The sequence below is a fragment of the Elephas maximus genome, chromosome 9, assembly GCF_024166365.1.
Source record: "Elephas maximus indicus isolate mEleMax1 chromosome 9, mEleMax1 primary haplotype, whole genome shotgun sequence".
Taxonomy (NCBI): Eukaryota; Metazoa; Chordata; class Mammalia; order Proboscidea; family Elephantidae; genus Elephas; species Elephas maximus.
In genome coordinates this window covers 3740878-3755475 of record NC_064827.1, presented here as the reverse complement: position 1 = coordinate 3755475, position 14598 = coordinate 3740878, and the positions used below count along the sequence as shown (strand labels likewise).

The window sequence follows — 14598 nt, the reverse complement described above, 5'->3', positions numbered from 1 at the left end:
TTAGAGGCCCTTTGCAGCAGATCTATCCAATGCAATGTGTCTTTTGATTTCTTGACTGCTGTTTCCATGGGTGTTGATTGTGGATCCAAGTAAAATGAAATCCTTGACAACTTCAATCTTTTCTCCATTTATCATGATGTTGCTCATTGGTCCAGTTGGGAGGATTTTTGTTTTCTTTATGTTGAGGTGCAATCCACACTGAAGGCTGTGGTCTTTGATCTTCATTAGTAAATGCTTCAAGTCCTCTTCACTTTCAGCAAGCAAGGTTGTGTCATCTGCATAATGCAGGTTGTTAATGAGTCTTCCTCCAATCCTGATGACCTGTTCTTCTTCATATAGTCCAGCTTCTCATATTATTTGCTCAGCATACAGATTGAATAAGTATGGTGAAAGAATACAACCCTGACACATACCTTTCCTGACTTTAAACCAACCAGTATCCCCTTGTTCTGTCCAAACAACTGCTTCTTGATCTGTGTAAAGGTTTCTCATGACCACAATTAAGTGTTCTGGAATTCCCATTCTTCCCAAAGTTATCCATAATTTGTTATGATCCACACAGTTGAATGCCTTTGCATAGTCAATAAAACACAGGTAAACATCCTTCTGGTATTCTCTGCTTTCAGCCAGGATCCATCTGACATCAGCAATGATATCCCTGGTTCCACGTCCTCTTCTGAAACTGGCCTGAATTTCTGGCAGTTCCCTTTCCCTGTTGATATACTGCTGCAGCCATTTTTGAATGATCTTCAGCAAAATTTTGCTTGCAAGTGATATTAATGATATTGTTCTACAATTTCCACATTCTGTTGGATCACCTTTCTTGGGAATAGGCATAAATATGGATCTCTTCCAGTCAGTTGGCCAGGAAGCTGTCTTCCATATTCCTAGGCATAGACGAGTGAGCACCTCCAGCGCTGCATCTGTTTGTTGAAACATCTCAATTGATATTCCATCAATTCCTGGAGCCTTGTTTTTCCCCAATGCCTTCAGAGCAGCTTGGACTTCCTCCTTCAGTAGCATCAGTTTCTGATCATATGCCACATCTTGAAATGGTTGAACATCGACTAATTCTTTTTGGTATAATGATTCTGTGTATTCCTTCCATCTTCTTTTGATGCTTCCTGCATCATTTAATATCTTCCCCATAGAATCCTTCACTATTGCAACTTGAGGCTTGAATTTTTTTCTGCAGTTCTTTCAGCTTGAGAAATGCCAAGAGTGTTCTCCTTTGGTTTTCCATCTCCAGCTCTTTGCACATGTCATTATAATACTTTATTTTGTCTTCTCGAGAGGTCCTTTGAAATCTTCTGTCCAGTTCTTTTACTTCATCAATTCTTCCTTTTGCTTTGGCTGCTCAACATTCGAGAGCAAGTTTCAGAGTCTCCTCTGACATCCATCTTGGTCTTTTCTTTCTTTCCTGTCTTTTCAATGACCTCTTGCTTTCTTCACGGATGATGTCCTTGATGTCATTCCACAACTCGTCTGGTCTTCAGTCACTAGTGTTCAATGCGCCAAATCTATTCTTGAGATGGTCTCTAAATTCAGGTGGGATATGCTCAAGGTCATATTTTGGCTCTCTTGGACTTGCTCTGATTTTCTTCAGTTTCAGCTTGAACTTGCATATGAGCAATTGATGGTCTGTTCCACAGTCGGCCCCTGGCCTTGTTCTGACTGATGATATTGAGCTTTTCCATCATCTCTTTCCACAGATGTAGTCAGTTTGATTTCTGTGTGTTCCATCTGGCGAGGCCCATGTGTATAGTCCCCGTTTATGTTGGTGAAAGAAGGTATTTGCAATGGAAAAGCCTTTGGTCTTGCAAGATTCCATCATTCGATCCCTGGCACTGTTTCTATCACCAAGGCCATATTTTCCAACTACTGATCCTTCTCCTTTGTTTCCAGCGTTCTCATTCCAATCGCCAGTAATTATCAATGCATCTTGATTGCATGTTCGATCAATTTCAGACTGCAGCAGCTGATAAAAATCTTCTATTTCTTCATCTTTGGCCCTAGTGGTTGGTGCATAAATTTGAATAATAGTCGTATTAACTGGTCTTCCTTGTAGGCGTATTGATATTATCCTATCACTCACAACGTTGTACTTCAGGATAGATCTTGAAATGTTCTTTTTGATGATGAATGCAACAGCATTCCTCTTCAAGCTGTCATTCCCAGCGTAGTAGACTATATGATTGTCCAATTCAAAATGGCCAAGACCAGTCCATTTCAGCTCACTAATGCCTAGGATATTGATGTTTATGCATTCCATTTCATTTTTGATGATTTCCAGTTTCCCTGATTCATACTCCATACATTCCAGGTTCTGATTATTAATGGATCTTTGCAGCTGTTTCACCTCATTTTGATTACCGCCACACCAGCAAATGAAGGTTCTGAAAGCTTTACTCTATCCGTGCCATTAAAGTCAACTCTACTTCTAGGAGGCAGCTCCTTCCTAGTCGTCTTTTGAGTGCCTTCCAATCGGGGGGGCTCATCTTCCAGCACTGTATCAGCCAGTGTGCAACTGCTATTCATAAGGTTTTCACTGGCTAATGCTTTTCAGAAGTAGACTGCCGGGTCCTTCTCCCCAGTCTGTCTTAGCCTGGAAGGTCAGCTGAAACCTCTCCTCCATGGGTGACCCTGCTGGTATCTGAACATCGGTGGCATAGCTTCCAGCATCACAGCAACATGCAAGCCCCCACAGTGCAATAAACCAACAGGCACGTGGGGGATTCAGTGTGTATGCTGAGCAAATAATCCAAGAAGCTGGACTATATGAAGAAGAATGGGCATCAGAATTGGAGGAAGACTTATTAACAACCTGTGATATGTAGATAGCACAACCTTACTTGCTGAAAGTGAAGAGGACTTGAAGCACTTACTGATGAAGAGCAAGGACTACAGGCTTCAGTATGGATTAAGCCTCAACAAAAATCCTCACAGCTGAACCACTAAGCAACATCATGATAAATGGAGAAACGAGTGAGGTTGTCAAGGATTTCATTTTACTTGGATGCACAATCAACACCCATGGAAGCAGCAGGTCAAGAAATCAAAAAAAAAAAAAAATATGCATTGCATTGGGAAAATCTACTGCAAAAAGTTCTCTTTAGGGTGTTAAAAAGCAAAGATGTCACTTGAAGGACTAAGGTGTGTCTGACCGAAGCCATGGTTATTTCAATCACCTCACATACATGTGAAAGCTGGACAATGGATAAGGAAAACAAAGAATTGATGCCTTTGAATTATGGTGTTGGAGAAGAGTACTGAATATACCATGGACTGCTAGAAGAATGAACAAACCTGTCTTGGAAGAAGTACAACCAGAATGTTCATTCACTTTGTCTCACATACTTTGGACGTTTTGTCAGGAGGGACCAGTCCCTGGAGAAGGACATCGTGCTTGGTAGAGTAGAGGGTCAGCAAAAAAGAGGAAGACCCTCAAATTTCTTACTCATTTTTCTACTGAGCTACTATAATTTTTATGGATTTGTTGTGATTTAAATGTTTTGGCTATGAGCCTGTGTTTTTTTTTTTTTATGTTGTGGTATGCAGAATGATGGCTCCCCAAACGTTTCCCACCATAATCCCCAGACATTGGGACTATGATGCCTGCAAAAAGGACTTTTTGGATATGCTTAAGGGTGTGGACTTTGGTTGGGGAGATTATCCTGGCTTACACGAGTGCGCCCGATATAACCATGTAAATCCTTAAAAGCAGGAAATCTTTCACAGCCACAGTGGTCAGAAGTAGACATGACCACAGAAGAAGCATCAGGGAGATGAGATGTTGCTGATTTTGGAGGAGCTAGAGGAGGGGGCCCTGAGCCTAGGAGTGCAGGCAGTCTCTAGGAACTGGAAAAGGCAAGGAAACATATTCTTCTCTGTGGCCTCCAGAAGGAATGCAGCTCCACCAACACCTTGATTTTAGTCCTGCGAGACCCATGTCAGACTCCTGACCTCAAGGCTATAAGACAAGAAACCTGTGCTGTTTTAGGTCACTGAGCTTGTAGCAATGAGTTGTGGCGGTAGCAGAAACCTGATGTGCGTACATGCTACAAAGTGATTCCATCCCTCTTTGAGTTCCTTTAATTCCCTTAAGGTGTCCTTTGAAAAACAGAATTTCTTGAGTTTAATATGGTCGCACTGATCAATTTTTCCTTTATGTTTTCCATAAATCCTGTTCAGTAAATCTTTTCATGGCCAGAGGAGATGGGGACACCTCTGCTATTCCCTCATGCAAGGCTTGTTTACACGTTTCGCCCTGCAATCCACTGGAGTTGAGGCCTGTGTGTGTAAGGCAGGGACCCACCCTATATGGGAGAGATGGGTGTCCCGCGGACCCACACGGCGCTGAAAAGGTGCAGCAGCAGCTTCCCTGTGAGTATGGTTTTGGCTTTCCAGCTCTTTTCAGGGAACAGCTGGCACTGAGCATTGACTCTGCCATGATTGGTGGCTGAAATGTCCTTATTTAACTTTCCCCCTTTTTCATAAGAGTTTTCTAGGCTAAACATGACCTTTTTAAAGATGTGTGTGAATTCTGTGCGTGGGTCATGGGGAATACAGGGAACTTGGGGTCAAGCAGAGCATCCAATGATGTCAATTAAAGGAGGAGAGTTGGAGCTGGAGGTTGGAAGTCTATGGAAAAAGCCACTTAACCTCTCTGGACATCAGCAAGCACATCTGTCAGATGGACATTCTAATTCTTTCTCACTCACTAAATTCATGGGAATCTTCCACCAGTCTGTCAGTGTGTCCCACTGTGGGCATCTGTGTGTTGTTGTGATGCTGGAAGCTATTCTACCAGTATTTCAAATACCAGCGGGGTCACCCACTGTGGAAAGATTTCAGTGGAGTTTCCAGACTAAGACAGAGTAGGGGAAAAAAAGCCTGGTGATCTACTTCTGAAAATCAGCTAATGAAAATTCTCTGGGTCACAACAGATTACTTCCAGTATCGCATTGGAAGATGATCCTTCTAGGTTGGAAGGCACTCAAAATACACAGGGACTACAACAATGAACTCAAGAATACCAACAATTGGGAAGATGGAGCAGGACTGGGCAACGTTTCGTTCTGTTGTACATGGGGTCTCCATGAGTCGGAGCCAACTCTGAGCTAACTCAATGGCAACTAAAAAGAACTATGGATATGGAAAAATGCCCAAAGACTGTGTTCGAGAAATGCAAATTAAAAATGGGAAAAACATGTTGTCTGCCAAAAAGTAAACAATTTAAAAAATAATATTCATCATTCCAGTAAGGTTTGGGGATGCATGCGGTCTGAGACATGAAGATGAGAGGTGCTGAGCTTTACAAAATTAGATCGACAAAGCTGTGAGGCATCGAGGCAGAGCTGGAATGAACAGGGGACACAGAACTAAGATTCTGCTGTTAACACGCCTGTGCACGTGATTTCCCCACTGTGGGCGGACAGGGCCCTGAAGGGACAGGTGAGGGTGGCTGGCCCCGAGCTAGGTGGGCCGCAGCTTCATCTCGGAGGTCTGGTAGCTGTAGTTGTGTCCCTTCCCCGACTTCCAGTTGATGCCATTTGCGTAGCTCTCGTGGGTCCCCCCGAGGTAGCGACCGTTCAGGTTCGACATGTGACAACTTCTGTACCACCAGGCCCCCTGGTACAGCACAGAGCAGCTTGCAGAGTTCTCGTCATTGTCCCGGTCTTTGGTGGAGAAGAACTGGTTTTTGTGAGCTGTCAGGGAATCTCCTGTTTGGGATAAAAAGTGGGTGTGATGAGTGCTAGAAAATGCCTATCGCCAGGAAGTCCCCACCTGGCCCTGTCTCCTGTTTCTGCCTTGTACCACCCTCCCTCCAGAGATGTGGGTGCTGCCACCCAGGCAGGTCCAGAGCCTGTCCAGGCCTGGGGGATGAAAAAGCCAAGTACCACCTCCCCCCACTCCCCCACTGCACCCTGGTGCAGGATTCCTTCCCCACATGACATGGCCTCCTTTCTCCAGAGATACTGCTTCCTCCTGGGTTCCACCAAGACCTTGAAGATCATTCTCTCTCCTGGAGAGACCCTCTCCTCCCAGGCAGCCCCCAGCTCTGGGCTTATCCTCCTGCCCTGGCTCCCCTGGGTGGGCTCCAGCCCTGCCCCCTGATGCCATCGTCTTTTCACAGAGGAGCAGGTGAGGGGACCAGGAGCTTCATCCTCTACTCATGGACCCCACCATGCCACGCCCCCTCCACCAGGCACCGAGGCCCCCCCCACACAGCTGTGAGCTACTGTCTCTGAGCAGAGCTCCAGCCCTGAAGAGGCCTCCTTCCTCCAGCAGGTTCCCTCTGGGGAACCATTCAGGGCACCATCCTGCTCTCTCTGACCCCTGGGCTCCAGCTCAGCTCTGGCTCCTGCCAGGATTGGTTTCACCTCGAGCCTCAGCTTCACCAGCTACAACAGGGGTGCCAGTCCCTGACGTTCTGCCCTCCCCAGGAGGCTCAAAGGACCTCCTACATGTAAAAAGAGCCTGCAAACTCTCAGGGTCTCATGATCATAACTCCCCACAAGGGAGTGCCTTGTCTGGGCAGTTGTGGGTTAAACACTGGTAAATCGGCTTCCTACCACAGTTATCCTTTGAGACTTGAGGGAACTCACTTGCACTGGGAATTCCCAAAAGGATGCTGTATAGGAAAAGGCCCCCAGATCATGTAGCTAGAGAACTCTTTTGGCAAAGAGGTTTCATGTCCCATAGAACACAGCTTGGGAAGTGGGGCTCTGTGGACATCAGTAAAGTGACCATCTCTTTCCAGGTATCAGCAATGACAATGGTCCGTAACCTTGGCCACACTCACAGAGAGCTCACCTGCAGCAGACACAGCCTGAGGGGCTGTAACAGGTCATGTCTCAGGATCCCATCCTACCTGGAGAGGCAGGTGTGTCTGCATTCACAGATTGGGGAACAGGGACTCAGGAAATAAGGGCCCATGAACAAGGTCACCCAGGGAGAAACAGAGCCAGGATTCTAGCCCCAATCTCACCAACTGCCCAGCCCCGCTGTGAAGCCCAGACCCCTGGTGCTCTGCAGACATTCACCTGCATTGCCCCCTGCAAAGGCCCCCAGGATCAGCTTGTATTTCTCTGCCTCTCCCGCCATCTTGAATGAGCTGTACTTGGCAAATTGGTGGTTGCCCTCAAAGTCCACCAGGTCCACACGGAGCTCGCTAGTGCCTATTGGAGAAAGATTTTAAGGTCCTAGCCGAAGAGTCCTTCTGCCACCAGATATGGAGGGTGGGGAATTGGGTAAGTCCTTGAGGGCTGTGTGAACACAGCATCCAGGGAAAATTCAGCAGAGACTGTACAAGTGGCTTATGGATGTGAGGACCTCAGGGACAGTCCGTATTTCTAAATACCATCTTCTCTTCCCCTTCATCCATCCTGAAATTTCACCATTGTGTTCACTGAATGGATGAAACATCACTCTAGTTTAAAATGTGAATTATCCTGGAAATGGTTGCTAAGCTACCAGCATGACGAGAGACTGTGTTTATACTTCCTGGCTCTTGGAAGAGGTGGAGGCATATGAGTGGATGCCCTTGAGGTTGTCCAGGGCCACTGGATGATGAGGAAAAGGACCATGACTTTGCAGCTTTCTCCAGGACAGACAAGAAGCTGACCTGTTGAGTGAGGGTTTGTGGGCATGAGGGAGAGGCCCTGCCCTCACTGGGGGTGTGCCTGCGTAGGGTCTGCCACAAGCTCTGAGCTAGGGTGGTGGGCAGGGGCCCTCTGTGGGCCTAAGATCCCAGCTCCAAAGAAAGAGAATTAGGTGCTGGGAGTGGGGTTACCCCAAGTCCTGAAGGCCTCCGTGTCCCCACCTACTCTCTGGTTCCAGGTGCCAAGGGCACTGGGGTTGGAAGATGTCTTCACCCCAGTGATCCCACATCCCTGGTCCTCATGCTCTGAAAGCCCAAGGCAGTGGTGCACACCTCAGCAGGTCACAGTGAGACATCCATGTTCTCAGAGTCCCATCATCTGTGGTCCAGGAGCACAGGGGTCTTATGTTGTGGAGGGTCTGGGTCTCAGGGTTGGGCAGTGTCCATCCCAGCCCCAAGACCTCAAGCCTCCAGCAGGGCCTCACCCTGGGCGGTCAGAATGTGGATGTTGTCGTTCCCCAGCCAGAACTCCCCCAGCTGACTGCCAAAGCCCTGCTTGTATGCAGCCCAGTCCCGATAGAAGTCCACGGAGCCGTCCATCCTCCGCTGGAAAACCTGGGGCAAGAGAGGCTTGGGGAGAGGGTGGACTGGGTCATATCCCTCAGCGAAGGGAATGACCCTGACACCATGTGGGAGCAGCACTTCGCAGTTCACACAATGTCACAGACCATGTGCATGACACCCCACCTGGGCCTCATCACCAACCCAGGACAGTCAGGAGGGCTCCCCAGTTTAACAAGTAAGAGATGGGACTCAGAGAGGGTGGGAAACAGCCCAGACCCTTACAGCTAAAAGGGAGTGGGCTCCTCCCAGGCCTCAGTCCCCACCTGGCCTCTTTCCCTCACAGGGTCATCCACCCCCACCATTTCTGATTCTCTCTGTCCTCAGTGAAAGGGAGGGGACTGTGCCTTATGAGTGACAATAGGGAAACGGAGGCCCAGAGGGAAAGAGACCATTAGAAAGTCACAGGGAGAGTGTGGGGATTTCAGGCAGCCCCTCCCCCAGGCCGCACAGCCACCCTGTGACCCGGCACTCACAGTCCAGCCCCCCCCGTCCGTGTCCGTGTCCATGTCACAGAGCACCGTCAGGTGCTGGCAGTTGGGGAGGAAGATGGTGTACCAGCCGCTCAGAGTGTTCCCCTGGGTGAGCAGCTCCTTGCAGCTCTGTGGTCCTGGAGAGGAACAGAGAAATGGGCACGGGGACAGGGGCACTGCAGGGGAAGAAGAGGGAGAGCAGGACAGGGGAGTGTGGATGGGCAGGGGAGGCTGGGGCCTGGGACAGAGACAGGACCCACAAGGCCCTGTGGTGAGTTACAGAGCCCAGTTTCCTTGATCATCCCCACACCCCAGGGCATCCCACCCTGGCCTCCCTGGCACCTGGCCTCTGCGGTAAATGTTAGGCTTCTCCAGAGAAATCAATATGGATATGCTTGAGAGCTATGCACACAACTGTTGCCCTTTCCTTGAGAAATTGTGGGTGGAAAGAGTGGGTGGAAGTGCCCTGTCCTTCGATTCTGGAACATGAGTATGGGCAGAGGCCTCCTGGCCCGAGCAAGGTGGCAGTATCGTCAGTCACCTGTCCTGCATGGTTCTGCAAGCCCAGGCTCTCCTGTTTCGGGGAGAGAGGAAACCCAGGTCACAAGATAATAAAGCGGAGCCCCCATCTCTTCAACCTCAAGGCTCCATGAACACAGCAGAAAATGGAAGCAATTATCTAGACCTTTCCAGGACCAACATGATCCAATTCCAGCGGTGCAAACAGTTAACGCGCTCAGCTGCTGACAGAAAGGTTGGAAGTTCCCGTCCACTCTGAGTTACCTCAGAAGAAAGGCCTGGCCATCTCCTTCCCCCCAAATCAGCCACTGAAAACCCTGCGGAGCACAGTTCTACTCCGAACTGCAGACCCGGTTGCCAGGACTTGGAGTCACTGGACAGCAGCGGGAACTTGTAGACTTTGCTTCACTTGCAGCAGACCCTGGGCCGAGCCGAGCCTTTCCTGTGGGCCGGCGGTCAGAATGGTGACTCGTCAGTACTACCTGGGCCACATTCGGCCACTTCCTCAGGGCCCTCTCGTGCAATGGAAACGGAGGGGCAACTCACCCGTCCCTCAAGGCCAGCTCAGCTGAGTGTAGGCCTCCAGGCCAGAGTCTGGGGTGAACAAGGCTAGCGGGGGGCTTTGGTGTCTGGGTCTGTACACCGATCAGGTATTTTTATTTGTACAGAGCGCGTGACTGTGTATTGGAATTTTATTTGTTTTATCCTTTCTGAATTTTACCATTTAAAAAAACAAATTAGCATAAATCAGAGAAAAAAGTGTAACTAAGCAGGATGTCCAGAATTCTTCAGTAATGTAGTCCTGCCGTTCACCATCCTGGGGTTGACTGCTAGCAGGCCCCAGGTTTGAGCCCTCATTGACGCCCAGAGGGGGCTGGGCCCCCTGAGGCATGAACGGGAGTGGGAAGGCCTATGCACCCCGCTGCCCTCGGCCTGCAGGGGAGAGACCTGGTCCCAGACCCCCTCCCACCCCCACCGCAGGGCTAATGCTCTGGCGAGACAGGGCCTGAGAGCCAGGCGGGACGAAGCCTGCACGGCAAGCTCAGGTCGGTGGGAATGCCTCACCTTTCTCTCCGCGTGGCCCCCTCTCTCCTGCAGGAAAAAAGAACAAAAACAAAACAGGCTGTAACTGCTGATGTGGGAGTTGCGTGTCACTCGGGGCAGTCAACTAGAGAGCCACTCCATCCCTGGCTGGCTCCCGGGGGGAGGGGCAGAGCAGTGGGCAGCGGCAAGGCCTTGCTCAGCATCTCATACTGACGGCCCTGTGGGTTCACAGAGATCCCAGGTGCCAGGCTCAGCAAGGGGCGTACACTGAGGCCACACTTCCAGCCCTGGTCTGAGAGGTTTCTGGGCCCAGGACCTCAGACCCCGGGCCCTGGGCTCAGGCCCCTGGACTGTCCTGAAGATCTTTGGCAAAAATGTAACAGAGACTCAAGGGGGACTCAGGGACAGTCCCTCTTTGTCTCCCTCTCTTTCTTTGCCTCTCTCCCTACCCCTTTCTCTCTGTCTCTCTCTGTGTTTGTAACACTTATTTTCTCTGTCTCTGTCTCTCTCCCTTTCTCTCTCTCTCTCTCTTCCTCATTCTCTCTTTTTCACTGGCCCTCATGATCTCACCCTCTCTCTCTCTCAGAGGTCCTGCTCAGGGCTCTTAATCCTTTGTCAGGTCATTACCTTTGGGTCCTGCTTTCCCAGGGATGCCAGGTGGACCTTGCTCTCCTGCAAATCGAAACACACCAGTTAGCACAACAGAACCTAAATGGTTGGACCTGAAAACTTTGCCCTGAGTAGTAAGATCCTAGCCGCCTCCTCTCTGGCTTCTAATGACACTCAGACTTGCAGAACCCCTGGGACTCTTAGCCGAGGTGGCCACAGATAGGGTGCTGCTTGTCATGGTCACAATGTGCTGGTTGGAGCAGCCTGGGCAGTGAGCTCCGTTGGCCCCATGGGTGTTGCCGTTTCCCATTTATCTTTGGGTACAACCTGGACACAAACTTCTGCGACCACAGACCCAGGTCCCTGCCTTCCAGGGCTCTGCTCTCTAATGAGGGCCAGGACTAGAACAAGGAGCCCCTTCTCAGGCTCCTGGTCACACCAGGTCCCCATGAGTGGGGGGGGTCTCTCTTTGCAGAGGGTCCCTTGAAGAAGGGGCAAGCTCTGTGCTGTCCCCAGGCCTCCAGACTCCCCAGTGGCTGGGGGGTGAGACCCTCCCTCCACACAACTTCTGAGGGGCACCAGGAACCACGCGGGCTCCCAGGTCAGTGTTACCTATATCATTTTGGGAGAAGAGGCGCCCTGTGCATGAATCTCAGCCTAACTCAGTTTAGGACTGAGGGACACTGGGCATGTCCTGAAGCTGACCCAGGTTCAAGTCCAGCTCGATCCCTCACCAGGGTGAGGACTAGGGTCCTTGGCTATGGGGTCCTCCTCTGATGCAGGCAGAGGAGATTCACATCCAGGGCTCAGGGAGAACTTGGAGGGACGTGGAATTGGAAGTCCAGTCGGTGACCACATAGAGCAGTGGCGGGTCAAGACTGGACATCTGTGTTCCACCCAAGCACGCCCACAGAGTGCCCACCAGGACTTAGGACACGGCTGCTCTCCAGGTGCTTCTCCAACCTCAGCAGGTCCTGGCCTTCAGCTGCTGACACAGGGCTCTAAGCAGGGCCAGGATCAAAGCCCCCTCTCGGAGAGCCACCCTGGGGCATTGCCCACCTCGGGATCTTATTTAGGAAGAGGAGGAGGTCAGCGACCCCCCCCCCCCCACCATGGGCAAGAACATACCTCTTCCTCCACTGGCGCCTGCCTCTCCCTTGGGTCCTGGGGCTCCAGGCACCCCTGGGCAGCCTCTGAGAATGCTGAGCTTGTCGGAGCCCTCCAGACCCACCATCTTCACCTCTGCAGGAAGACACAGAGGGCCCCTCAGCATGGGCGTCCTGGGCCGGAAAGACCCGCTGAGCTGGCAGATAGGCCATGCACCCAACGAGGGACTCTGCCGCAGGAGCCCTGGGCCAGGCAACTCCCAAGATGGCCACCAGGGTCACAGGCTAAGCTGGAGGGTCAGTCAGCCCAGGAGTGAGGCGTCCCCGCCGTGGTGGGGGCCGGGTCTCTGCTCCCAGTGAGGTGCTCCTCAGCAATGGCTGCAGAGCTGGAGGAGGGACAGGTAGAGCCTGAGGGAGAATCCGACCCCCCGTCACTCAGCCCTCTGACCGTCTGTTCCCTTAGCCTCAAAGTGGGGATAATAATAGGGCTGTAAGGAGGATTAAAAAAAAAAAAATTTATTTTTTTTTAAGGAGGATTAGATCAGTGTAAATTAAGAAAAAATCTTATATTAACTCATGACACTCAGAAAGAGTTCCATAAACAGTGACTATTTGCCGTAAACGCTAACTATAATTATTTGTAAGGAACTTGGGGAATTTGGGTCACCAGGCATTTCAGTCCCCAACCTTGGGAATATAATCAAGCAATTAGAGACCTGGAGGGTTCCTCTGGGTCCCCCTAGAGAGGGGAGGACGCAGAACAACAGCAAGCTAAGGCGGGAGCTGAACCAAGTATCGGCTTTACTTACTTCTCTAAAAACTATAAATTTGTTGATTACAAAAAGAATATAAGCTCCTACGAGACAGCCTGGAAGATACGGAATGAGCAGTGCCCCCACGGAGACAGAAGCAGCCACCGCTCGTGGGTGTCCTTCCCACCTGCCTTCGCCGAAACTGAGCGGTGACGTGCTATTGCTGCCGCCTCAATAAATGTCATCAGACCCTCTGCAGGTGGCTGGCTCTGTCACTGGGAGCAACGTCTCGCCAAGAGTGGTCCAGAGCCACTGCCCAGGACCTTGAGGCAGTTCTCTGTCCTTTACAAAAGCTTGCCCTCATCTTACTGGCTCCAACTCTCTGGAGCAAGGGCCCGGAATCTGTGTTTAAAAAAATTATTATGGCAAAATATATGGAACAAAACCGTTGACATGTTAACCATTTTTGGGTATTCAGTTCAGTGACATCGAAGGCAATCGGCGTGTTGTACTGCCATCGCCGTTGCCCACTTCGAAAAGTTAGAAGTCAGCTTCGCTAACACCCCCCCCCCAACGTAAGCTTGAGAATGACTGCTTTGAAGGATGTTACAGCGCCCCCAGTGAGCCCACGTCCTTGTAGTTAGGTGCTGTCCAGTCGGTTCTGACTCACGGTGACCCCATGTGCGCAGAGCATACAAGCTCCACAGGATTTTCAAGGCTGTGATCTTTTGGAAGCAAATTGCCACGCCTGTCTTTCGAGGTGCCTCTGGGTAGCTTCCAACCACCAGCCTTTTGGCTAGAAGTCCAGTGCTTCACCATTTGCAGCCCCCAGGGAGTCTAGGAGGGCAGAAAAGGTGAACACTTATTCCCCTTCTCAGTGGCAGAGTCAAGCCCATCTGTGAAACCCCATGGTCCAGACCAAGGGCTCCTAGGCCAGACGGACCTGGTTTTCAAACCTGCACCTTTCCTCTTAGCTGTGTGGCCTTGGACGAGTCACTCAGGCTCTCTGGGCCTCAGCCTCCTCATCTGAGGATAAAACAGAGCTGCTGAGTCTTGGTAAGAAGATGGCTGTAAGGGCTCCAGTTCAGTGCCCGGGATGCTCTGAGTGACCAGTGAGTGGTGGTTATCAGCTTTTAGGGACCAGAAAACTGGGTCGGTCTCACCTGGACAGGTGTCAGCAGCCTGGACAGTCAGGGCTTGAAGGCTCAGGAACAGAATGAGGTGGACAGCCGGCCCCAGGGCCATGGCAGCTCTGTTCAGCTCCACCACTGCTAGTCTTTGACTTCAAAGAGGCTTCCAGTTCTTATACGGCTGGAAAAGCACCCCTACCCTTGGGCTGTGATTTCTCAACGCCCACGGGGCCACCACTTCCTACACGTTGTTTGGTTGCATTAGTGGGAGGCGTGAGCTAGCACCCAGCAAGCTGTTCCTTCACTGGGCTCACGCCTCCCAGCAAGGGCACCCTGCTCCCTGACAAGAGGCTCCAAGCCCCTCTGCTCGGAAGGGGCTGTGGCTTAAGGGGACCCCACCCCACACCTCGCCTCTCACCCCCAGCTCTGCCTCAACAACCCCCTGAGGACTGTAGTTGGGATAAGGAAGGGTTTGCTGCAGATATCCTCCACTCCTCTGAATTCTCAGAGTACTACGGGCAGTTGGTTCAGAAGCAGAGGAAAAATTCTGAGCACCACGGTGGTTAAGAGCTTGGCTGCTAACTATAACGTCAGCAGTTTGAATCCACCAGCCGCTGCTTAGAAATCCCATAGGACAGTTCTACTCTGTCCTACAGGGTCACTAGGAGTTGGAATCGACTCAATGGCAGCTGGCTTTGTTATGTGTGAAGTACGGGTTGCATTTTATAATAATTCCACCAG

At 50.7% G+C, this 14598-nt stretch overlaps 1 protein-coding gene across 2 annotated transcripts; it reads right to left on the bottom strand.

Annotated features, from left to right (window-relative positions):
* Positions 1–5192: 5192 nt before the first annotated feature.
* Positions 5193–14032, bottom strand: LOC126083048 (ficolin-1-like). Of its 2 annotated transcripts, none has more exons than XM_049896371.1 (9): positions 13891–14032; positions 11998–12111; positions 10888–10932; positions 10282–10308; positions 9239–9271; positions 8701–8834; positions 8089–8233; positions 7047–7181; positions 5193–5723 (listed from the first exon to the last, which is right to left on the bottom strand). In XM_049896371.1, exons 1-9 carry the CDS (start codon positions 13970–13972, stop codon positions 5476–5478), a joined length of 963 nt encoding a protein of 320 aa, XP_049752328.1. In that variant the 5' UTR covers positions 13973–14032; the 3' UTR covers positions 5193–5475. The 2 variants fall into 2 exon arrangements, with proteins under 2 accessions (XP_049752328.1, XP_049752329.1); XM_049896372.1 differs by having other exon boundaries at positions 8089–8218; positions 13891–14031.
* Between the last annotated feature and the right edge of the window lie 566 nt (positions 14033–14598).